The sequence below is a fragment of the Panthera onca genome, chromosome F2, assembly GCF_046562875.1.
Source record: "Panthera onca isolate mPanOnc1 chromosome F2, mPanOnc1 haplotype 2, whole genome shotgun sequence".
Taxonomy (NCBI): domain Eukaryota; kingdom Metazoa; phylum Chordata; class Mammalia; order Carnivora; family Felidae; genus Panthera; species Panthera onca.
Window position 1 is genome coordinate 67,742,713 of NC_138356.1, and position 27,084 is coordinate 67,769,796.

General features: G+C 44.7%; 1 protein-coding gene across 10 annotated transcripts in view; it reads right to left on the reverse strand.

Moving 5' to 3' along the window:
• MTSS1 (MTSS I-BAR domain containing 1) overlaps nucleotides 1–27,084 on the reverse strand; it is a 165,978-nt gene that overhangs the window by 114,952 nt on the left and 23,942 nt on the right. For all 10 annotated transcript variants that reach the window (XM_060611275.3, XM_060611271.3, XM_060611269.3 and 7 more), the window contains exons 2-3: nucleotides 26,049–26,110; nucleotides 22,204–22,277 (exon numbers count right to left, since the gene is read on the reverse strand). In XM_060611275.3, coding sequence (XP_060467258.3) covers nucleotides 22,204–22,277; nucleotides 26,049–26,110 — 136 coding nt within the window. The remainder of the gene's footprint in view (nucleotides 1–22,203; nucleotides 22,278–26,048; nucleotides 26,111–27,084) is intronic.

Consider the following 27,084-nt stretch of genomic DNA (forward strand, 5'->3'; position numbering starts at 1 on the left):
TTTAAAAAAAATTTTTTTTAACGTTTATTTATTTTTAAGATAGAGAGAGACAGAGCATGAACAGGGAGGGTCAGAGAGAGGGAGACACAGAATCTGAAACAGGCTCCAGGCTCCGAGCTGTCAGCACAGAGCCCGACGCGGGGCTCGAACTCACGGACCGCGAGATCATGACCTGAGCCGAAGTCGGCCGCTTAACCCACTGAGCCATCCAGGCGCCCCATCAGTACTTTTTAAATGCTCTTCTGAGTTTCATCTGGGTGGAGATAGTAGAGTGATAGTCCGTGAGCCAAATTTAGCCGGCAAACTCTCAAAAATCAAAAGACTGCACATAATATCTGGATTCTAGCTTCTCCTACAACTGTGCTGCCCAATATGGTAGCCATGAGTCAGATGCAGCTATTTAAGTTTAAATTAATTCAACTGAAATAAAAATCAAAAACATGGTTCGATAATCCCAGCCACATTTCAAGTGCTCAGTAGCCACATGTGGCTGCCTTACTGGATGAAGCAGATACAGAACATTGCCATCATCAGTACAATGGCCACGACAGTCCTACTTCGGTCTAATGCAATCCTATTGGACGCACGGTTTCCAAAACTCCAAGGATCCAGGCCCTCATTCCAGTAAGACAACAGTGTCAGCACCTGCTCTAGACAGAGCAATGCCTTCCTCCTGGCAGCCTGACTCAGTTCATTCATTTCTGTAACCTGCCCAGTCCCTCAGATACCATACCCAAACCCTGGCTAGCCATTATGCAAGGAAAATAAAACTCGTCCAGAGCCTGATTAGAAATAGATTCAATTCTTTACCTCTAACGCTTAACTGCACGTGTGGTAAGTTCCCTCGGTCCCTCCACCTCCCTCCTTCCATCTCCTTCTGTTTTTACCGCAGTGAGAAGGAGAACCTGTATGACAATAGATTCTACCAACAAATGACCTGGTAGCCGATGGAGTCCATCCCTGCATGAATGTGTACTTGTCTCACATGGTTCCCGGTGCTTTGAAAGATCAGATTTTTAACCTTTGCCCACAACGATGATTCAAGAATACTTCAATTTCCATAGAAATGGACACATTTTCCTGTGAGCGACAGGGATTAAGGTGCATGCATTCTCTCTCGTTCTGGGCAGTTAATCTTATTGAGGCAAAATCCCTGCCTGATCTGCTTCAAAAGCCCTTTCCAGAAGCTGCCCGGCCCTTTAAAAGTGGAATGTAGTCACAGTATGTCAGGTGAACCAAGGAGCCATCTGCCATGTGGTTGCAGTGGAAAAGCTGGATGTGGTGTAGAAACCCACAGTACCCGTTGACTTATATAGCTCCCCACGCCAGGCTCACCGTGAACATCAGAGAATGCCAACAGAAGATTTACAGACTGTGAGAATCTCAAAACCCCCCACACTTTGCAACACGATCTAGGAGAAAGTTTAGAAAGCAGCCCAACTCCTCAATGGGAGAAAATTCATACGACACTCTGTTCCATATGTGACCAGGGCTAACCTCCACAGAGGTACCCGCTAGTACCCACTAGTTTGGGATTTAATTAAAATCACCTCTAACAACTGCCAAGATCAGATCCTGCCAAGGTTAAAAATCTGACCTTTTTTTTTAATGTTTATTTTGAGAGAGAGCGAGCAGGGGAGGGGCAGAGAGAGGAGACGGAGAATCCCAAGCAGGCCCCACATGGGCAGCGCAAAGCCCAACACGGGGCTCAAACCCACAAACCACGATATCACGACCTGAGCCGAAACCAAGAGTTGGATACTTAACCGACTGAGACACCCAGGCGCCCCACTGCCAAGACCTTCTCTAAACTTAGTCTTCCTTATCCTCTCCAGAACTTCTTTTTTAGTGCCTAGGGTTAGCAAAACAGTAAGTCAGGTTCTCTCGATCATCATTTATGTATTAAGCCCTAAGAAACACAAAACTCAAGAGTCATATTGGAGTTTCAGCTGTCAGTACATAAAGTGTGAATGGCAGAATAGTGCCCTAGGAAGAGATTTTTTAAAGGCAACTTCTTTACCACTGGATCAGACCCTACATCTGGAATACAGGATTCTCCTGAGCGACAGGTCCATCCCTAGCTCAGGAATCAGCGCTGAGACAGAGAACCAGGCAAGGCCTGGAGTCGGCAGCCAAACAGGGAGGGGATGAGTCACCAGAAGGCCCTCCCTCCAGATATCCATCTCACGGGACCACTGCCCGACAGCTGCTGCTTCCATTCTCAGCTGAAAGTAGTTAATAAGGAAGCCCCTGGAAGGTGAGCCCCAGGGAAGACGTGCGGGGCAGGTGGAGGGATCCCTCCGAGGTAAAGGTGGGGAAGATGATTGTAAGAAAAAACGAAGGCTATTTTATATGCCACAACTCGGGCACTCAGCTTCCAGAACCCAACAGCCTGTAATAGATCTGTTACAGTAATAGCGTCTTATTTCAACACTTCTATTATACTCATCTCTTTCCAGAACACCCAAAACCTGACCACCAATGTATTCCCAAGACAGAAACTCAACAACCCGCTATATGTGTCGGAGAACATTCACTGGTGCCAGGCCCAGTGCTTCTACAGAATGAGTAACAGGTACAGCCCTTCGTAAAATAGGAGCCCTCCTCCTACCCCACTGCCTGCAGCCTATCTCTGCTCTGCATGGGCTCCTACCCCAGACTCAATTCTCGGGGGCAGCAAGGCTACACCAGGCCACAAAGACCCTCAGGACCAGAGCGGTGGTTTCTCTGGACCCCAGAAAGGGGGCTCCTTAATCACATTTAAGCAAGTTAATAATCTCTTCAAGGCCACCTGGGGATTAAGTGGCAGAGCACAGAGTAGAAAGGTTTCCCCCACACGGAGTAGACTCTAAGGTTCAGGGTTGAACAAAAAGGAGGATTATTGTGCTCAGCTTCCTGCCGAGTGAAAAGCTGGACTTTGGAAACCATATATAAATGTATCTATCAAATCCAAAACAACACAGGAAGCTGTGGCATTCTTTAAGAAAAGAAAAATAAAGGCAAATGACAAACTCCAGTAACTAATCTTTTGTCTCTGATCATCAGTCAAGAAACGTTAACTGCTTCTATGCCGCATCAAGTTTTTGGGGTGTGTGTGTGTGTGTGTGTGTGTGTGTGTGTGTGTAAAAGAAGAGAGAGAGAATAACAGAGAAAGACAGGGAGTGTTTTGGGGCATGTATGTGTGTAAGTTTTTCAAATGTCCACAATGAAAAGAACCCATCCTAAATATATTTCAAATTATTTTAGGGAACCTGACCAGCATTTCATTTAAATCAACACCACCTCAGGGCCCATGGGTGGCTCGGTCAGTCGAGCATCCAACTTCGGCTCAGGTCATGATCTCGTGGCTAGTGAGCTCGAGCCCCACGTCGGGCTCTGTGCGGACAGCTCACAGCCTGGAGCCTGCTTAGATTCTGTGTCTCCCTCTCTCTCTGCCCCTCCCCCACTCGCGCTCTGTCTCTCTCTCTCTCTCTCTCAGAAACAAATAAACATCAGAAAAAATTTTTAAGTAAAAAAATAAATCAACATCACCTCTCTCAGAACCACTTTGTATAAAGATTAGCAAAATCTATACCAAGCACACGGCATAGTGACTGACACAGTCCTATGTGCTGACAAATAGTAGCTCACCTTTTTCGTAATAGCAGCTAATGTGCAAAGGCCTCTATGGCCAGGCACTGAACTAGGCCCTACACGCACGCGTGCACACACACACACTTCCCTGCAACCCTACATGGGTGCTATTATCACATCTAACTTACAGACAAGAAAACTGAGGTACACAGAGATTAGAGCAATTTGCCAAAGGTCGCGCTGCAGAAAAAAAACAAATCGCAGGCCACGGTTCAATCCAAATTGAAGGTGCTTAACCAGCACACTGTGTGATTTCTCAACTCCAATAGCTGGGCAGCACTCACACCAGAAAGACGTACCTTCTTTTACAATTCGCGCTGACGTGGTTTTGGTGATCATATTTCTGTGGCATGTGAGCAGGGTGCATCGATATGCATGCCCCCCCCACCGCCCCCCAGCAGGGGGGAGTGGGGAGGACCTCGCAGGGGTCAGCCCTGTTTGCAGACTGGCCGGCGCTCCCTGGGCAGGTGGGCGCAGGCCGTCAGTGGCAAAGCAGCTGGGACCCAGGGCTAATATGCCCTCCCCTCAGTGCTGCTGCTGCACTCAGGACAAAGAGTCCTTGCCAATCTGCAAGGTCACAGGTATGAGGAGCACAGAGGTAGGGGGGAGGGGCCCTGTTCCAGGGGAATAAGTGTTTGCTTGTGAGGCTTACAGGGCGAGAAGGCTCTGGCCACTGCCTCAATTCCTGCAGGGAAGGATACTGCAAAGGGGCACTGGAGGGGCCAGCCTTGTGAGGCAGAAGGAAGCCACACACGCACACACACACACACACACACACACATAGCACATGAACAGGTACAACAAAGTGAAACACTTTAAGCCGAATTTATACCAAACACAGTCAAAGAAAACCAGCGGGTTTCTGAAGCCAAATCACATCCCTAACCGTGTTCCTGGAAAACACAAAAATGCACAAACTTTGGAAAATGGATAACAGTGCTCTGTCTTGCTTTTCCGACACTGACAAATGGTCATCCGCCCTTCCTTCCGCAGCCTCTGACCTTACCAGACCATCTTGGTTCCGATCCTGGGGTTTCTTAAAGTAATGAGTCAACAGCACATTGAACTGCTGGCTCCATTCTATTTTCAGGCGACTTAAGGCCAACTGGCTCATGTCTAATGTTACAGAGCTTCTCGTTAAAGTAAGCAAAAAAAATAAATAAGAATAACACATTCAAATGAAAAAACGGAAGAAGAGCCGTAACACTAGACATTCTCCCCTGGAGGAAACACGAGCAGAAACAAGGTTTTCAACAGCCTGTGGTGTATCATCCAACATTAGCGCACACACACACACACACACACACACACACACACATGCTCCCTGGGCCCTTAGGCTCCAAACTTAGGAGGGAATTTCCAAGAGTGCTGGTTTCTTTGACAGCCCGGAAGGAGTGCAACACAGGTCCATCTCCAACCTACAAAACCATAGCTGGAGGCCAGAGGAGGCACAACCTCTTCAAAGGCTTCCAACTCCAAGGAACCGACTGCCACATCTGGGTCCATTTCTCGGTCAGCAAACACCACATGATGCAGGGCAAGTGAGAATTTGAGAAACTATCTCATTAGGATGGTCTACCGACAGCTGAACAGACATGATCGGGACAGAGGCAATAGAATATGGTGGCTCAAAGCCTCAAGGCCCTGGAATGACAGCCCAGTTCACCCCCTCCAGGGGTGGGAACAGAAGCCACCCTGTGCATATGGGGAGGCCATAATGAATCAGCACGAACGCAGTGAGGGCTAAGCATTGGGTGGCTATCGACACCCACACCCATCTCCATCACCAAACCCAAGAGTGAGCTTCAGTATAAGAGAAGGCAAAAGGTTTGGGGCACCTGGGTGGCTCAGTTGGTTAAGTCTCTGACTTTGGCTCAGGTCATGATCTCGTGGTTCACGAGTTCAAGCCCCGCTTTGGATCCTCTGTCCCCCCGCTCTCTACCCCTTCCCTGCTCGCTTGCTCCCTCTCTCAAAAATAAACATTAGAAATATTATAAAAAAAAAAGAGAGAGAAGGCAAAAGGTGACCTAAGCCCACAGATTCCAAGTACTGATCATCTAAACAAATGGAATTTTCTGTCAACAGCAGAACATTTTAGAGAGGAGAAAAGATCCAAATCTTTAAGACTACAAATGCATCACGAGAGTAGAAAACAGCCATAGTAAACAAGAACCTTTCATTATTTTGTTCTAGACAAACAAAACCGTAAGCTACATTTTGCATTCCTTTTGTTTCTTTCTTTTTTTTAATATTTGATAATACGGCCATTAAAAATAATCTCTAAAAGTCTTTGTTGAGCGTCAGAATGAGACAGCTGGGATACAGGCACGAGGAAATGTTTAATCTTGTCATTTTGTGAAAGGAATTCATATTCATAATTAATGATGCTTTTGTCCACACCAGAAAGAAAATCTAAAGGCTCAACTATGCTTAAGTAAATTCTACCCAAGCCAACTGCAATGCAATTTTATAAAGTATAGAGCAACAGGGAAGAACAAGATTTTATGAGCTGTGAACATAAAGAAAAGGACTAACATACTTCAAGGAAGAAAGTGGCTTAAAAATAAGAATTTCTGAAAGGTGGCTGCATTTTTTTTCTCATCCATAAAAGAAACAGTAATAGAAATTTTTTAAAGTTTATTTTATTTATTTTGAGAGAGAGAGCACGGAAGGGGCAGACACACACACACACACACACACACACACACACACACACAGAGAGAGAGAGAGAGAGAGAGAGAGAGAGAGAGAGAGAGAATATCCCAAGCAGGCTCCACTGTCAAAACAAGAGTCTGATGTGGGGCTTGAACTCATGAATGGCGAGATCGTGACCTCAGCCGAAATCAAGAGTCAGACACCGAACTAACGGGGCCACCCGGGCTCCCCAGTAATTGAAAATTTTAACATCCTAAGAAAAAGCATCACTACGTGTATTTGAAAGACTCCGTAATTTTGTTTCTGAGTCTGCCAGACAGACACCACCAGGTACAGAATCAGGACCACTGTTATCAACCCAAAACATCAACGAAAAATAACCAAGATGGGCAGATAAACTACAAAATTAGCTTTGGCTTAAGAGGCACCTTTATGCAGATATCAACAGACAAGTAGAAAAACCAAAATCTTATATACTAGTGAAACATTTCAAAGAAATTTCCTTAAAGATAACTTTTTTCACTAAAAATAGACTGTTGAGAGCTGCTGAAGAAATAGACATGAGGCAAGTCGGTGTTAAAGTAAAACCTAAGTGCATTCATTCAACAAAGGCTTATCTAGCAACAACCATGCTGGGGGCTCAGGGTATAAGGATGAAAAAAATACAACACACCGGCAGACCCTAGGGGAGGAGAACGGACAAGATAGGGATTACGTGCTTAATGCATATGGGTTTTTAGTTTTTGTGGTAAAATATACCTAACATAAAATTTAGCATCATAATAATTTTTTAATTAAGATTTTTTTTTTTTTAGAGCAGTTTTAGGTTCATAGCAAACTTGAGGAGGAGAGACAGATTTCCCATATACGTACCCGCATGTCACCACAAATGCATAGCTTCCCCATTATGAATATCCCCCAATCAGAGTGGTACGTTTGTCATAAGCGATGAATTTGTTCTGGTACATCATTATCACCCGAAGTCCGCAGTTTATTTTAGGGTTCACCCTTGATGTTGGACATTCTATGAACTTGGACAAAGGTATAATGTCGTGTATCCATCATTATGGCATCACACAAGAGTATTTTTACTGCCCTAAAAATCCTCTGTGCATTATAGCCATTTTTAAGGGTACAGTTCAGTGCCATTAACGTATATTCCCACGGTCTTACAACCATTGCCACCGTCCATCTCCACAACTTTTTCATCACCCTGGTGCAGGGTTTAATGCTTTGGGGACTAGACAGGGGTGGCGGTTGTCCAACACTATGAATAAGCAAAATGCCCCGAATTTAAAACAGTTTTATGTTATGTGAATTTCATCTCAATTAAGAGAAAAAGAAAAGCCGTGTTGGACACACCAGGGCGCTAATGTCATCAGTGGGGGAGTGCTTGCCTTGAAGAAGCTCACAGATTAGTAAGATAATGGTGATGGCCAGGCAGAGCACAGGTTCTGGGCTTGGAGCAAAGCGGGGCAGCCTCTAACCCGCTTCAGGACCGAGAAAAGGGTTCCCAGAGGGGAAATGGCCGGAGAGAAGCCTTACAGGATCAGCCAGGGTCTGTGTGAGGGAAGGAAAGGAACATTGCGAGTGTTTGCCAAGGCAAAGAAAGTGATAGATTCCACTGACCCAGGGCACGCGGGAGACAACTAAAAATCTCAAAATTCATTTTTAAAAAATGGTAACTATGTCAGGTGATGGGTTCCTTGATTAACTTAATTATGGTCATCACTTCACAATAAAGAAGTATATGAAATCATCATGTTGTACACCTTAGGATAAAAACACAAACTAATTATATAGTTTTTATTTGTCAATCATGCTTCAGTAAAGCTTGAAAAAATAAAAACGGATTCGAGTTACCATTACAAAACCCCAAATCTAATAGCAATATAATAAAATAATAATACTTATAATTACATGTAATATTTGTAATATGTAAATATTCATTTACAAACAAACAAACTCTAATAGTGCTAAACAAAATAATAACAAAGCCCAGAGAATAAAGGGAAAATTTAAAATGTCCGAAGTCTCTCGAGGGGAAAAACAGGGCCGTAAATGGTCTAGAGGCATGCGCAGAGGTTGGGGACAGAGAGGTAGGAGACAGGGCAAGCAAAGGTGGAATCAGACTCGAGCACTGGTGTCCAAGAAGAAGCCGAGGAGACACCCGTCTGACATGGGCAGGACCCCCAGAAATTATGTCAGATGGGAGCACTTGACCTTGTGTCATGGCCATTTGGGGCTTTTCCAGCCACACCATCGTGTGAGCTCCATGATCACCCTGACAGGAAGGCACGGTGAATCCGAATGTCCCTGAACAGATGACAAAGCTAAGGTGTGTGTGATCGGACAGACCCACCAAAGCCACACAGCTGTGACCGGGCAGCACGGACCTCAAGCCAGCCTCCTGACCCAGGTTCTGCCTTGGCCAAGCCACCTCTCTGTGAAGGAGGCAGGAACGAAAACCCTCCATTCATTTCCATCACTGTTCTTATTAGATTTAATCTTTTAAAAATACGATGCATATTTTCACACTGGGAAATGACCTTCTGCTAAAAAGGAGCCATCTTCTTTGGTAAGATATGGACTCTTCACAAAATTTTATCCACAACTTAGCACAGGGGTCGTTTCTCAAGTGACACAACTACACAGACTGTCAAATGTCTAAAATCAAGACGTGGTTATAAATAACCTCAAACCTTAACTGGAATAAGCTCTCCACAACCGCCTCAAGAATAGGCACAGCCACATCCATTAAAACACCAGAAAAGCCGGGCTCAGTGCTTCTCCACCGGGGCAGTTTGAACCCCCAGGGGACACTGGGCAATGTCTAGGTATATTTTTGGTTTTCACAACCGGCAGATGGGAGCCAGGGATGATGCCAAACAGGACGGTCCTCATGACAAAGAATTTTCCAGCCCCAAATGTCAATAGTGCCAAGATTAAGAAATGCTGGTCTAAATTCTGAGGTTGTTCTATATATACAGCTGACCTCTGAGGTGGAAAGAATGGGAGACTGAACACAGAGCGGATATACGCTCCAGGCTCTGCTGCTTCAAAGTCCTGTGACACGTGAACCTGGTCACTTCAAGTCACCAAGCTGGTTGCCCTTGTTTGCAAAATGGGGTTGCTTCCCCTCCCCAAGATAAAGCAGCTGAGGGGCCAGCTGAGTGTTTCAACAGGTAGGGGGGCCTTAGTCAATCCCCAAGGCCATGGCTGGACTAAGATCCCCACCACCTGTGACAGGCAAAGGCTGGGGTATCCCACTGTTTCTGAAGGACATACACACCCAGTATTTGCTTTGTACAAACACATTTGGAAAAACAAATGTCAGAGCAGCAGGCGTCCATCTATACAAGGTTAGGGTCAACCTTACTCTCCTTCAATGTCATGCAGCAGGAATCTGTTCACGGGCAGTGGGAACCCGGGGCTGGGTATCTGCCATCTCCCAGATGTGGCCCCACCTGTCACCATTATTGACCAATGGGCCTCAACCGGGAGGTCAGGGGGTAGGTGCAGATGGCTCGTGAGTTCCTCCAGTTCTCGTACAAGCCATCTTGCACTTGGCTTTAAACCGTATTATCCAAATGAAGTATTGCTCTCATAATCAGCATCCGCCTTTCAACCAGCACAGATGGCAACCGCGTGCTTAAATGGCAATTCAAGGGCTAAAATTTGGGCAAGCTCTCCAGGATCTCTGATCCGGTTCTCTGGGCAGGTTCTGAGAGAGAGAGAGGTCAGGAAATGCAGGAAGTGGGGGACCATGTGCAAAGCTGAAGGTCTTTTGTCTGCTATCAAGCCTTTCCAACAAATCAAGCTGAAGCCCACGTCAGCCCAGCTTGTCCATCATTCCCAAAGAGAAGCTTGCAGATCACCAGAACGGGAAGAAGGTTCCATTTTGGCCATCTCCTCCAAAATTCTTCTGTATTTTACCAGATACCTTTGGCCACCTTTGGATAATTGTGCTATCCTACTACTGACAATCACATGGAAACAGTACCCAGTGAGGTCTCTTTCTGCCTTAGCAGAAATAGCATTTTTTTAAAAATTTGTAATCACTCAGCTTTCCCCCCCCCCTCCTTATTTTAAAGGGGGAAGACGCAGCATTGTACTCAACTGTGAAATGCGCTCAGATGCAGCTCTAAAGGAGAGGTACCACCCAGTGGCTGGATATTAGTTTCCATGGTAACCAGGGTCCCTGGGCCCTGGCACACACAGCAGAAATGCCGCAGATTTCTACAGCAGTATCTTTTACTAGAAAGAAGAGTCCCGTGGCAATTTTACACATTTGGGAATGAAAAAACATATTGTGTGTGTGCACGGGTGCATGTGTGTGTGCACGCACGCACGGATGGAGATATAATTTGCAAAACTAAGACAACACAGACAAAAAAATATCTAGTTATTCTTACAGATAAATGGGCTTATGTCAAATATAACGATATATTTTCGCTTAAAATATAAGCAAAACAGCCCCCCCCCCCCACACACACACACAGCTGAAAGAAAACAAAAATATCTTCCATAGAAAAATGAAGGACTGAAAGAGTGGAAAATGGCTTTGGAAAACCAGTTGACCAAGGATCCTGCAGAAACAAATAAGTGAGCAAAAATCTTTACAAATAATCGACTGAAAGCACAGAAGAGATTTTTTTTTTTTCACAGCCCATGTTATTTTCTACTTGAGTGCCCTCAGCATTAAACCAAGGGACGGAGTGAACAAGCAGACTGCCATGCGGCTTTCAGAGGAAACCAAGAGACAGAAAGCCCTGTGCTAGAAAGAATCCTCCCCAGGAGCCCCTTCTGAGCTGAGTGGACTTGGGCAAGTGATCTCATCTCCCCTCCAGGAGATTCAGCGTGCCCCATGAAAATGAAAAAGTCCCACCAGACACTAGATGGTCTATAAGAAAAAACCCTGTCCCATCTTAAAAATCAAAGACCACAGGGTTAGGCTAAAAAACAAAACAAAACAAACTCCAGATAATTCTCAATTCAGGCCAGAGATAGGTTTCTAAAGGTAGTGTACAAAAATCTAATTTCTTTAAAATGTATCAGAAGAATGTATGGCCAGATTTGGGGGACGGAAGAGTATCCTTTTGAATAGTCTTTATTCTCTGAGTGATTTCCCAATATCAGCTTTTTTCCCTTACAAGCAGAGCACATGTGCCCAAAGTGAAAACCTTAGTTCAAAGAGTTTCCGCATCTCCTGCAAGTTTCAGGCGGGGTCTTTATCAGAGGGAGGGGAGAAGAGATGGCCACGCAATCAATCAGGCAGAACAGACTCACTAGTATTTTTCGACAACTTCAAGTGTCTTCACGTTTGTTCACCATACATTCCAAACGGTTATTTTTATCTGAGGTGGGCAGACCAAACCAAGTTCACGACTCTAAGGCAAATGATCTTTCACAAAAAAGCACTGTTGAGAAGAGAAGAGAAGAGAAGAGAAGAGAAGAGAAGAGAAGAGAAGAAAAGGAAAAGGAAAAGGAAAAAAAGAAAAAATTGCCTCATCTGTATGAACTAAGATAATTGCATCCTTCCACGAATGCTAATCGATATTTTACCGAAGTGACAACGGCACATTTGTGTGCGGCAGCAGGATGGGGTGGAGTATTACTTATTAAGCCAAAACAAAAAGCAAAGGGAAAGAATTAGGATGGAGAGGAGGGAGGGCAAGGGGGGAGAATCCTTACTGCTTGTGTACAAAGCGCAGACAGCCCAGCAAGCTGGAAGGGATGGAAATGCTGAGCAAACCACTTCATTATGTAAACTGCCTAACGACACAAATAACAACGCTGCACAGATCGACCCAGTCACCCATAAAAACACACATCCTCTCCACGCCTGGATCTTCCTCCCCGCTGCCGCCACTACCACCACTGTGTCGTTCACCAGCGTTTATTAAGGCTGTGGAGGTTAGACAGAACACAGCACACATCATATTCAAGCATCATCTGGGAAAATACACTGGAGCAAAACAGGGTGACACCACCGAACTGAGCAAGAACGGGTGCTTCTCTTGGTTAGCGGTAGGATGAGCCTTAACAGGACATACGGGCTCGGGGGTGGAATTCGGACACCCCCGGCTCTCCCTGTTACAGGATTTCAGGATTCTGGGGACTCCCTGCTCTGGACAACCCAGGAGGTGCTTCCCTTACAGTGGGACTCAGGTTAGTGTGTTTCAGGCTAAAGCACACTAACCACCGTTTCAAGTGTCATTTTGGGAAGACAGTGAAAAGCCAGACACTGCACAGGCAGGACACCGGCTGACCACGATGAGACACCCCATCCCTGGCAACTGTTGCTACCCAACCAAAGATCAATAAGGAAAGGCCACTTGTAGAGCGGGGAACTGTACTGTTCTCAAGCATCAGTTTTAACATCGAGAAAACATCAACAGGATCACAAAGGAGGGATTTCACCGTATCACCAGCGAGGCTGGGTTCACGATCCCAAACCTACCTGAAAATGGGAATGTGCTCACCGAAATAATCGCAGATATTAGCACCTACCTCTTAACCCCTTCAAGCAAAAAACGGGGAGGAAAAAAGGAAGATTTTTTTTTTAATTCATAAAATAATGATACTTAATAAACATATGAATTCCTTTGAGTCCTTACCTACAGCGTAATTTGTAAAAGAAAAAAAGACTTAAAATACCCATGCCTTCCTACTGTCTGACTTTCATATAAAGCAAATCAAACAAAAATCACTTTTAAAAATGGAAAATGGTAAGACAAACTCCACATTCATAAGACCATTTTTAAAATGTTGTTTTGGGACGCCTGGGTGGCTCAGTCGGTTGAGTGTCTGACTCTTGATTTTGGCTCAGGTCATGATCCCAGGATTGTGGGATCAAGCCCCATGTTGGGCTCTGCACTCAGCATGGAGCCTACTTGAGATTCTCCTTCTCTCTTTCTCTCTGCCCTTCTCCCCCACTCATGCACTCTTTCTAAAAATTAAAAAATTAAAAATTAAATTAAAAAATAATAAAAAGTTGTTTTGTCCTAAGCAGAATATGTAGGATTAAACGTACTGTGGTCACGAATTAAAGCGACGCAAGGTCTATCAGAGTGGAAAAGCATCAAAATAATGAAACCCACAAGCAGGATGTGCATTTATGAACCCACTTAAAAAGACATTATATTTTTTTATGTCCCTTCTTAGTAAGTCAAAGACAACTCCAAAACCTCTTTAGGAGATGGAGAACTTATATCCCGAAGCTGTTTACATAATAGACAACACTTTTTAGCTAGGTTGAATATTATCATAAATAGCAGCAAATTAGAAATTTTTCATTTGTCCCTCACGTAAGATTGAGACTACAAGAGGTATTAAACACAAACACAGATGTATACGCACTCCTCCACATGTACACATTTAAGTATGGAGTGGCTTGAGAAGCTGACAGAAGTTCCTGAAGCAACACCAAAGCTATCCGAGGTTGAGGTACCACCACAGCCCTCAGCTAAGTTGCAAGTTATATATAATTAAAATGAATTAAAATCCAAAAAAATTGAGAAATTCAGTTCCTCAGTTACACCAGCCACATTTCAAGAGCTCAATAACCACGTGTGGCTTGTAACTCCCACATTGGACAGGGAAAGGTAGAACATTTGCAGCATCACACGGAACGGCCTGGCCCCGACTGAAGGCTCCACAGGGCCAGGACCCCACGGCATACACGAGAGCCGTCGAGTCCTGGCACTGGGCCTGCAATTAAAGGGAAAACAAACAAAAAAGAAATTCGAGAGAAAAGGTGACTTTGTCTTTGCCGGGCCAATTTCCCACTTCAGCCAAATACAAATGTTCTTATTCTTCCGAGCTCTGTTCTACTCCCCACCACACCCACCAGCATCCTAGCAGGGAGAATTCAAAATGTCAACTACCAGCAGAGGCAAAATTTGCTTAGGGTTTCCTCAGCATAATTCATGTGAATCAAAATCAAGTTCGAAACCCTGAAAATGAAAAGCAGTGGAGAGTTTCTAGGTCATCTTCTATACAGCATGCCTAAACTCATGTTTAAAAATATGAGAGAATACAGCAGCTGGTCCATCCACCCTGTACGCTAGGAAGTGTTTTGTCTTAGGAAATTTTTCAACAAATCAGCAACTGTTTCCCGGGCACTTAAGACATGCCAGGCTCAAAAAAAAAAAAAAAAAAAAAAAAAAAAAGGCATGCCAGGCTCCAGGAAATCAGAGCTAAGGTGCCCCAACTACGGCCATATACAGTTTCCAAGCAAAATTAACCCCTGCCAGGTTTCCACAAGACTTTTTATCCAGGCTCCACAGATGCTTTATGCCAGACTCCTTTTTTTCTCCTATTATCTATAAATCCTCAGAATAAGATCATCAGAAAAATTAATATATGATCCTTGAATTTTTTTTTTTTTTAGAAAAAGGCTCAGCTCTTAAAGAAAAATCACAACTAAGCTCGTTTCTCAAATATTTGTAAGTTCCCTCTTTTCCTAAAGGCATTAAAATCCCAAAGACAGGGGCGCCTGGGTGGCGCAGTCGGTTAAGCGTCCGACTTCAGCCAGGTCATGATCTCGCAGTCCGTGAGTTCGAGCCCCGCGTCAGGCTCTGGGCTGATGGCTCGGAGCCTGGAGCCTGTTTCCGATTCTGTGTCTCCCTCTCTCTCTGACCCTCCCCCGTTCATGCTCTGTCTCTCTCTGTCCCAAAAATAAATAAAAAACGTTGAAAAAAAAAATTAAAAAAAAAAAATCCCAAAGACAACAACCAAAAATAATAGTTTGTGATCCACAGCCATATCTAGAGATTAGCAGACTGCAGTTTTAGACATCTTTATTTTTAATCAGTGAGTAAGTTTGTCGACATTCCCTTAAGGTCATATTCAAAGAATATTCAGTTCCAGGCCTGTGAGAAGGGCTTGATGACTTTTTAAAAATAATTAATTCCCTCTTCCACCTCCGGTTTGTGGCTAAGTAGCTTCCTAGGTAGAAATCATAAGGTTCTAATTACGTGAAAGGGTCTGTCTGACTTGAACACCAAAGTCAATCCAGAAGTTAAGGGCTAGTGAAATTCCAAACAACCTAGTTAAAATAAAACTTGGGGGCAAACAGAACCGGTCTGGCTGCCTCTTGAAAACAGCTTCCCAGTACCTCCTCTCCTAGAAGGGAAGGTTCCGGCTCTTCCCTGGGCTCCGTCTTTCACCCACCTGCCCCTTCCTGTGACCGCATCGAGGAATTGCTAGGCCCCCTTCAGCTACTGAAATATCAAGTCACACATTCCACCAGACTCGACCTCAAGGAGAGGTCATCAAAACTTGAATTCTGAATCCCCAAGTGGAATCTGACCAAGATCCCACCCCACTAGCCTCCCACCGGCCACAAGGACAGCCCTCCTCACCCAGATCCACTGAGGGCACCGTGGGAGTGTGGTAACTGCGACACGCACTCGGTTGTTCATTCAGACGCTGTCTGCACCTGGCCCAATGCCAGACACTGGGCATCTAGGTGCCTGGGCTCCCCAGAGAGGAGCAGGGTGCAGGCCTATCCTGGAGGGGCCTGCGTTCTGGTGGGGAAACGGTAAGGACACAGTGAGGTGCACCTGCCGGCCGCAGCAGGTACCACAGAGGTCCCGAGGCCTGAGGTCTCACTCTACCTTGTGGGCAAAAGTGTCACTGGTGATGTGACTGTTTACCCGGCTCTTGGAAGACGAGCAGCAAATCCTCAAGCATCTCAAGGAGGCAGACGGGGTGGAGTGAGAAGGACATTCCAGATCTGGAATGCACATGTCCAGCAGACACGGATCAAAGGTCTTAAGAGTTTCAGGGAGCCATGAGCATTTCTTTGTGGGTGGAACTGCCAGCCCCTGGCAGAGAGGGCCCCGGACAGGTGGCTTATGGCAGGAGGCACAAACCTCGCCGGGGAGTAAAATCTCCTGAGGAACTTAAAAAAAATCTGAGATTCCCAGGTCCTACCCAGTTATTCTGATCCCACAGGCAGGGCCCCGAAATCTGTCTTTTGAAACAAACTTCCTGGGTGATTATGATCCACGCAGCCAGATGCGGAGACCCTGGCATTTAACAAAATATATACTAAACACACGCAACGTATTTGCAAAAACCACTAAGCCACAGAGGTTTTCTTCACGGACACACAGAACCTTGGCAACCCAGGCTCCCTGATTAAGGCACATCTCCCAACAGTCTGGATCTAGGTGGTGGTCCAAAAGTTCCAGCTTCCTTCCACCTGCCCTCGGGCACACGCAGCAGCAGCAGCAGCAGGTCTGGGGTGGGGGAGGGGAGCCTTATTTTTCTCTTCTAACCCTCCCTTCTCCATAGTCCTGTGCTTTAACTTTGCTTCCTCCACTTCCTGACTCCAGAGCAAAAATTGGAAACTCTAAAGATAGCCTTGTGGAGAGAATTTAGACTGTCCAACTTCATTCATATTTTATGAATTTAATAGGACCAAATGAGGTTTAAAACCATTGAATATTAGAACTAAGAAAGAGGACTTGTGACCATCCAGGACTCTATGTCCCGGGAAAACCCCTTTTATAGTTGGGGAAATTAAAGCCCAGAAAAGCAAAATATACCGTAGTTCTCCCCCTTATCCATGGTTTTGCTTTCCGTGGTCTCAGTCAGTGGCGGTCTAGAAGCAGATGGCCCTCCTTCTGACAAAGCGTCAGAAGGTCCAACGGCAGCCTAACGCTAGGTCGCAGTGCCTACGTCATTCACCTCACTTCATCTCATCACGTAGGCATTTTATCACCTCCCATCATCACAAGAAGAAGGGTGAGTACAGGACAAGAAGATATTCTGAGAGACAGAAAGGCCACATTCACATAATTTTTATTATAGTGTATTGTCAGGATTGTTCTATTATTAGTTTTTGTTGTTCACCTCTTACTGTGCCTGTTTTTATTTATTTATTTTGAGAAAGAGAGAGTGGAGGAGGGGAAGAGAAAGAGGGAGAGAAGAGAATCTTAAGCAGGCTCTGTGATGTCAGCGCAGAGCCTGAGGTGGGGCTCAAGCTCACGTACCATGAGAGCTTGACCTGAGCCAAAATGAAGAGTCTGACGCTTAACTGACTGAGTCACCCAGATGACCCTTACTGTGCCTAATTTATAAGTTAAACTTTATCACAGGTATGTATGTATAGGAAAAAACAGTCTATACAGGGTTTGGGACGATCTCCAGTTTCAGGCATCCACCGAGAGTCTTGGAACGTATTCCCCCGTGGACAAGGGGGCGCTATTGTAATTTACTCAGGGCGGCATAGTTGGCAAAGCCAGAAGACACAACTGGGCATCACAGCTCCCAATCTTGGTTATTCCAAGGTGCTACACAGATCCTTTTAGTACATTCAGGATCAAGTAACTTGAAAAGCAAATATAAGCTTATACTAAATCCAGGAGCTCCTTACATAAGGAATTGTAATTTAACGGTCAAAATTTAGGCTCTGGGCCGGACTCCTTTTACCACTAACTGGCCATGTAACTTCGGTTTAAGTCAAGTTCTCTTCATCCCGATTTTATCACCGAAAATGGAGATCGTGAGCACCTATCTCACGAGCCGTTGTGAGAATTGACTCCGCATACGTGATGTACTTAGAACAGAGCCCGCCCACATTACTAGTCAATAAAGGTTCGCGATCATGATTTCCAATCTCGAAACCACGCCCACTTTTTAAAGTGATGTACAAAGGCTTTTGGACATTAAAGATGATCTGGTCGGCCGGGAATCCATTTCCTTTCTTCATAAAATCTTAAAATTCCTCACTCTGGGTTTGGTGTATCATTATCTAAACAGCCCTGAGATGGTTTTTCAGAGCTATAAAGTAATTACCCAGGCACACAGAGGCAGCCAAAAATGAAAGTCACATAGCATTATGCACTTCAAAGGCCCTTGCTGACATAAGCAAACAATGCAGTGCTGCGCAGGGCCAGTGCTAAGGCAGAGGGTCTCATCAGCTCGGTACCCCTGCCTTCCAGTGAAACAGGGAGCAGGGCCCAGTGTGCAAGGCACACTCAGGCGCAGGAGTGCTATTCCCCCAATATGGTGCCTCTGCTGCCCAAGGCTGAGAAGCACGTGAACACAACCCGGTAGTCCTTTTCTTTTTATTTTTAAGTAACTCAGACAACTGCATACCAGTCAGTTCAAACATTTCTCAACTCCTATAATAGGCCATTTGCTGGTCCATTATGGACACGAAGAAGATGGGGACCCTGCTCCACAAAGTCTGGCATTCCATGCATAGCAAGTGCCTAGACGATAATTCTTTGCAGCCAGTAATACGGGAAAAGGTGTACTTTCATGTTAAATACAAAGGTGTACTTTCATACTAAATGCAAACCGTATATTCATCCAAGAGTGCAAAAATCCACAAAACATGAAACTGTACTATGTATTATGGTGTTAATAAACCCTTAAATTCCATTATAGTTTAATTATTAACCTACACACATTATAATACCAACTTATACACGTTTGCGTGACAAACAAAATCGAGTTCTAACGTATTTCCACATTCTCTTTAACAGTAGTTATATAATGATTAGAGTAATTTTGCTCCTATAGTGAATAGCTTTAAAAGTTTTTCCTAAATACATTATATTAATAGCTAGTGCAAAATATTCGCTAAAAAGGATAGAGGAATTTCAGAGCTTTGGGAGATAATACGGAATGCTAGTATTTTGGAAACCAGGGGCATGCTAACTTGAGATTCTGGATACCTGACCAAAAGAGATGCGCTTAACTTCCCTTCTATCACTTCCAGCAAGAAGGACTCAAAAAACACTTCGAGAAGCTCTAAGCAAAAAACCGGACTTCGTAGAGGGCAGATATCAAACTGCAAACCACATTAGAGTTACAGTCTGTAATGACATCAAATCCAAATAGATCTGCTGCTGACCAAAACCGTTTGAAGCATTTTCTATAGATCGTTTCCATGGAGATGCACACACTATTAAAAACAGGTCATACATAAATCTCCCAAAGGATGTATACACGGGCATCAATTGCTGAGTGCCTTGTAAAAGCAAATAAATGGAGATACCCTAAATTTCCATCAACTGAAGAATGAGAAAATCCTTCTGTTTCCAGACTATGAAATTCCATTTGGGCACTAGAAAGGACAAGGCAGATCCACAGGTATGGACGTGGAAAGAGAACTACAATATACTGTGGAGTACAAGCATGAGAACATGTTCCTTATGGGCTACCTTTAGATCACCCAGATGTACTTTATTCCACATACCATTCTACATACTGTTCTGCAACTAGCTTTTTTCCTCCCGGACGCATTTATGTATACAAAAAAAAAGTATATATAGGACGCTTACTCCAGTCGCTGCAAGGGGGTACTGGGAGGGTGGATTTTACTTTACGCATTTTGTTCTATGAATTTTTTAAACAAAAGCACGTGTTCCAGGTTTTTCAATTTGTAAGTAAAAAATAACTTAGTAAAAATCACTTCTGATGCTTATGGAACATACAAGAAGCACCTCCGTGCTTCTCTCTTACCATCTCCATAAAATACCCCTTCTTTGTTATCGACCACACCCTTTTTAGGTCACGGGAGAGTTCTCACACTCAAGGGAAAGTTATTTTCCCCCAGTGCACATGGACACTAGAGATGGCGAGATGTCAAGTATTCTGGCATCGCTAAAAATGACCTGAAATCAAGTGGTTTAAAAATATATCAAAGCGAGAGTCTGTTCACTGTGACATTAGTTGTCTTCTGTCGAGTACATCACCTCCAAACTCTGACTCTTACCTCTGTCACCACCAGAGAGGCTATTTGCGTTCTTTCCCCACAGATGATTGCTCTGTTTTTCTTCCCTGCAACCAGGAGATGTGCAGGTCCCCCTGGTTTCCTGCCGAGAACCACTCCAGGGAGCAGCCTCTGCAGAAACCCTGGCTCCTTGCTGCAAGCAATTATGAGAAATCAGGGGATGCTGCTTTATTCCATCCTTTAGGGTCCAATCAATAATTCAATATTAAAATAGAAGACCTGATTAAGGATCACAGAGCCTCAAAAATGCAATATCAGCTATCTAAGTTCTTTAAAATAGTAGAGCAATTCTTTTAAGAAATACACATTCTGATGGCTATTCTAGAAAGACAAGTCCAGTTCTGGATATCGCTGGAGAAAATATAAAACAGACTCAAAAACACTTAACAGTGGTGATTATGGCCTTAAAGGTTATAGAATGTTTAGAACATGCACGTATGAAGAAGACTATAACGGACACATGTCAACTAGGTCATCATCTTTTAAGGGATTAAGAAAGATACTAGCTAAGACCCATATCAAGCTGGCGAACCAGATCAAGTTCTTCAAACCACCGCTCTGATATCGCCATCACATTCTCCTAGGGAACCTTTCGAAACACCGTTGGCATCTTGGAAATAAGGAGACAGAAGACCTCCCCTGGGAGGACTCTGGCTCCTGAACTGAGTACATTGCTCACGATTCGATATTCCCCCAGCACACTGTCCTATCGCTAGTACTGTACCACGCATGTTACTTCCACACCGAAATCCTTTATTTGCACATCTCATTTCCCACCCCCCCACTCAACTGCAAGCCCTTCCAGGCCAAGGAGGATAAATAATATATTGGTTTTTGTGGTCCCATAATGGTACCTAACATATTAGCAGGTTTCGGGCTTCTTGAATGAATGAGAAGTGTCCTCACTGCACATCTATTTGAATATTTAATTTTTTTTTTTAACGTTTATTTATTTTGGGGACAGAGAGAGACAGAGCATGAACGGGGGAGGGGCAGAGAGAGAGGGAGACACAGAATCGGAAGCAGGCTCCAGGCTCTGAGCCGTCAGCCCAGAGCCCGACGCGGGGCTCGAACTCACGCACCGCGAGATCGTGACCTGAGCTGAAGTCGGACGCTTAACCGACTGAGCCACCCAGGCGCCCCATGAATATTTAATTAAGTACCTATGGTAAAGGGGTACCTACTGAAACCCACTGGAGGTAGAGAGGTGTGTCAGAGAAGCTAAATCCTCGTGTGACTGAGGGCAACCCCTCAACACTTGCCCCCAACACCCACCTTTTCCAATGTTCCCATGACAATGAAGAGAACAGGCAGTGTAGAAGCAGACCCAGAAATATAAGGCAAAAAAAAAAAAAAAGAAAGAAAGAAAAGAAAGGGAGGAGAGCGTCCCTGGCTGGGAACGAAAAGGAAAGCACCCCTCTTCGAACAGAGGTCTCCACGTTACGGGTAATGTTGTCTTTCCAACAATGGCAGTGGATATAGGAGCTATCATTTTCTCCTTTATACACGTTTTTGTTATTCTTTTGTATGATTCAGTAGTCCCCGAAATTACTGAAAATTGGCACCACAGTCCCCTTTGTTCATTGATTTAATAAGCCGACTTTAAACACCTGCTATGTCGTAAGAACTATTTTTGGGGAGTTAAGACACGACCAAGTCACACTCTTCAGGGGTCTGCAGAAAAATGTGGGAGACACATCACCACATACGACGCACCAGCGCACCGCTTACACGAGGGCTCCTTGCAGAAAAATGGTCTACCCGAGCATTCTCACTGCCCGCTCCCCAGGGAGTAAGGCAAATCTTAGGACAACCCGTGTGAGGAGGGAAAAACAAACTGCAACCAGACACACGGTTCAAGGCTCTGCAGCCGGCATGTCATTAAAAGTGATCGAACTAACACGCCCAGCCACTTCCCGCAGAACCCGCGGTTCCTTTCCTTTAGTTTTCGTTCTTCGCACGTGCTTCCCTGTCCGGAGAACTGTTTGCAACTTTCAATAGGTGGAATCCCACAAAGTGTTCTAGGACGTGAAAACTAGGAGTCAGCTAAGCTCTGATAACTTAAGCTGTATCTCCTCGTGACGCCGCCCAAGGGTAAACAAAGAGGCACATGCTGAACTCGGTTCACGCTGGGCGCCATCCCTCCATCTGCTTACCACGTGTGTTGGTGGCCATGTCGGCCACTTTCTGAAACGCGTCCAAGAAGGCAGCCGCTGCTACTACTGTGGTCCTAAAATGCAAACACATAACAAAAGCATGAGGAATGTCTCACGCTAGCAAATTCATTACAGCTCAAGGGTTAAAACCTCTGTGGAGAACTGAATGCAACCTTCTAGGAGAAACGACCCTGCTGGACGTCGACAACCACTGGCTTTGCAGGCCTACTTTTTGTCCCCACCCCCTTAGGAAGCATTTCTTCCCGATATTAGCGCACTCTCCCAAAAACACGCAGCTCATTCGGTGCCGCTCGGTAAATGCTGGCAAGTCTTCCCATCACGACACCTGATGGTGTAACACAATTACCAGGCAAAATTTCACAAAGGAGGAAAGACAAGTGTTTTTACCTAAATGAAAACCATCATTAAAAACTATAAACGGTATAAGTGGAAATAATTTTAGAGCAGGAAAACAGCATATAGACATGGACCGGGAGACGGAATCTTGGAGAGAGAGCCTCTACTTCAAATAATTCATTTTAGAGATGGGAAAACTGAGACAAGTAGAGTGACTTTCAAGATCACTAGTTTGGGGGCACCTCGGTGGCTCAGTCAATTGAGCGTCTGACTTCAGCTCAGGTCATGATCTCGCAGTTCATGAGTTCAAGACCCGCATTGGGCCTTCTGCTGTCAGTACAGAGCCCGTTTCAGATCCTCCCCCTCTCTCCCTGCCCTTCCCATCCTCCTGCTCTCTCTCTACCTCTCTCAAAAATAGACATTTAAAAAAGATTTTTTAATTAAAAAAAAAAAAAAACATCACAAGTTCATCCCAGGACTGGAACTGGTAGCCCAGAAGGACACACAGTCCCATGCTCATCCCACTGCCAGATCAGATCCTGGCTATGTGACTCTTTCCCCCTAAATCCCATTTACAATGGAATTGAGACACCATTTTTTCAACCATAGAATGCTCTCTCGACTGCATCTTCTGAATTCCTCAAAGCTGACACCAGGGAGAAGTCACTACACTCATTTGCTGCCCTAGAAATTATTTTGAGTTCTTCACATCCTCTTGAGCACTCTGTGGTCTACTGGTTCCTAGCGCTGTGATCTAGCTGTCACCCCATGGAGAGGAAGCACCTCTCCACGCCAGGGTCAAGGACAACGAGAACAAGCCAGCCTCAGGACTCACACACACACACGGGACTCACAATCAAGCATGGAGCCTGAAGCTCATTTCCAAATATTTCACGTATGAATCTAATCTCTACTCAGCACTCCTAAGAATGCAGAGCTGTTGAAGGAAGAATGTGAGAATAAGAACTAAAAAAGAGTTCAAGATGGAACTGAAGAAGTGACTCTAAAACTCAGCAACCATAGCTCTGAGACAGAAGGTTCTGGAAGACGCTGGAAGTCATCCCTGGGAAAACCTGTGCAACAGTCCCTTAGCACCCAACTGCAGAATGAATGAGGCCTGATATTTTCCATTAGAGCAAAAAGCCATTCTGCTCAAGTTAAAAAAAAAAAAAAAAAAAAAGACATACACACGGAACAAAACTGAAAGAAAAAACCCCTTTGAAGCATATTTTTCAAAGAGTTGACATCATACGCAAACCCTGGAAAAGTCAGCTTTATCAAACATCCTGGGATTTATAAACAGCTCATTCTGATTTGCAATTACTATCTGACACAATGGCCGGATTTATTTTCAAGTCAATGCCAATCATCCCAATTTAACGAGCCAGCTATAGAGACGCCTTGTGTATTACTCCGTCACCAGGGCTCCACTGAAAAGGAGGATGGTGGTCAAGTGTGAGGAATTAGGAGCTTTTAAACACCGCCTTCCAATGAGTCCTATTTCATTGTCTGCTGTTGTCATAATATATCTTAGTTCTCTGATGGGGCAGCACAAAGGAGTGATTTGGTGTATGTGTTCCCAGCTTATTTGCCTCTTCTATAGCCTTATCCTTTCTTTACTGCAGAACACCAAACCATGTGTGTGAGGCTCTCAGCTGGGCACTACCAGTTTGACAAAATAAAGAAATGGTCCCTGCCCTCAGGAGGCCTAAACAGTTGTTAAAAAATAAAAAGTGTACTTTGTACTAGTGAGTATAAGATTGCTTTAAAAGTTTTACTGTAACTAATCAGCTGTACTAACCTCATATTTACCTTAAGTTTTGGCTTGCTCTTTGGTAAAAGGGGAAAAGAATCTTTTCATTGGTCGACCCTGAAAAGGCTGTCAGATAATTAAATGAGGCCACATAAGAAAAACGTGTATGTGTTGGGGGGATGGTGGGGGGGGGGGCTACTTAAATGTTTTACTGGTTGATTCCAGCAGGGACCTACAGGATGGAGACTATTTAAAATCAATGAGAAGAGTGAGTAGACATAGCTTGATAAGGTGAGGCCGGTAAAGGCTTCTGCAGGGCTTTGCATTCAGACAGAACAGAGTGGAGCTGGCCCAGCATAAAGTCTTTACAAGTTCTTAAGCACCGAAATGGTAAAGGATCTGACAAACAGAGAAGGGGCTGTATTCCTGAGTCTCCTGGAAGACCAATGACAGCTTGGGAAACCCCAGGTGCATGGGATAGAAATCCCAGGCCCCACAAAGCTGACAGAATGGAAGAGGAAAGATCCATCCTTCTGGAGTTCTTCTCTCCTGACCTACAGGGGAACCATGAAATGTCCAGTCCTATGGTTAAAGCTCTGGGCAGTAACCTCCTGATGTCCATGGGCAAAGGACCAAAAGTGTCATGTCATCCACATGGTTTTTATCCTAGAAAACCCCTACTTGCTTTGTCCTCTGGAAAACCACCTGCATACATTCAAAACAACTGATGTCATCCCCCTTATGCCATGAACAGGAGTCATGAAAATTACTGCTTTTGTAAATGCCCTGTCCCTCATGGAACACCGCTGAGTAGCCTTTCTCCTCACTGATGTAAAAGCATACAGCTGTAACAAGAAGATTCTATTTCACATCAAATGATACATAAACAAGAAACAAGCACAAGACAAAGCAACAATAGCCCCTTAGAGCCGACTGACCCTAGATCTTGTTGTTTAAATAGCTTTATTGAGGGATAATTTGTATACCATAAAATTCAACCTTTGTAGGTGTGTGATTCAACAATTTTTTAGTGAACTTAGAATTTTGCAACCACTAGCACGAGCCAACTTTAGGACATTTCCATCACCCCGAAAAGATTCCTCATGCCCACGTGTACTCAATCTCCTTTTCCTCCACTAGGCCCAGGCAGCCACTAATCTACATCTGTCTCTGCAGATGTGCGTTTCCTAGACATTGCACACAAATGGAAGGATACAGTAGTCAACAATAAGCGGTAAGCTCTTTATAAGGATAGGCAGTAAGCAGAATGGACCTCGCAGCCAGACTCAGGTTCAAATCCCTGCTCTGGCTTTTACTAGCTCTGTGACTTTGCACAGGTTGGTTAAGTTTCTCTGTGCCTCATTTTTTTCATCAGTAAATTGAGGATAATAACTGTACTTACCTCTCAGGGTTGGGAGATTTAATTAACATATGCCTGGCACATAGTGAGCGTTACATGAATGTTGCCCATTATTACCTTACATGTATAACAGCTCATCTGACTCTCAAAATTCCTATGGAAGAAGGCAGAGCAGACAGTTCAGTTTTACCCAAGGGAACCTGGGCCCAAGACATAAGGCTAACAAGTGGCAATGCTCAAATTAGAACCCACTACATGCTTCTATACCTGTAACGCTTCCAAAATTAACCTCAATCTGCATCCTGGGTCTGTCCTATTCCATCCTTTGTCTGTGGATGTTGCCATTTTCTGGGAACGACAGGCTTCTATACTTACCGAAGCTGGGACTGTAGCTTTCCTGCTTTGTTTATGAAATCCTCCCAAACTGGATAGCTCCCCTACAACAAAACAAAGTCATCGATCAGTAAGGCATGCTGTGACTGACACCTGACTAAGACAATAACAGAACACCCAGACTCCAATTACACAGGGAACGATCTGTGTGTGCTCTCTTCCTCTGCAGTCTATGGTATGTTGCCCAGATGATATATAAACGTATCGGCTCAGAAATGGGTTTCGAATATACTCAGGCCCGGTAATCTTATAAATACTACAAACACCGACTGGAACACGTTTGGTGGAATCTAACCTATAGATGGATGGATCACATTTTGAGTAGTAGATGATGGGTCCAAATTCAAGATGTGCAGAACACGTAAGGCTCTGCCCTGAACCACGTGACCATGGCTGTGGCGTTTTTCACCCTTATCTCAAAGGACAGGGAGGAGAGAACCAGAGTGACCGGAGCCCCTCTAGGACAGGCAGCTATTGGGAACCATTATTAGACCATCAGAATCTCAAGGTTGAGAAGATACCTAAATATAGCCACTCAGCTGATGGCTTGAACCCAACATCTACATACAAGATGCCAACAGGTAGTTCCCCACCACATTTCGGCTCACAGGGAGCTCAACACCTCTCTCTGCCACCCTGTCTTTTGTGTCCATGCAGCATTGGCTTGAACCTTCTGGGGACCCTCAGAGTGAAGGCCTACCCTGCTTCCAGAGGGAGGTCTTCTCAGGGAATTCATCCACAGCTTTCCCTTCCCTTCCCAAGTGCAGTTCATTTTCTACACAGGCCCGTTTCACGTCCCTGCAGCATCCTGGGGCACTGCACGATGTCTCTCTGCTCTTTTAAGTGTGGTACTCAGACACAAACTCAAAACTGCAGGTGCCATTCTGACTGGAGCAAACCAGAGTGGACTGTGACACCTCCCTACACATTAAATTTATATTAAGATCAAATAGCCAACTGACCAAGAGGTGATGCAAAATAAACCCAGGAAAGGAAAAACCATGGCTAGAGAAATGGA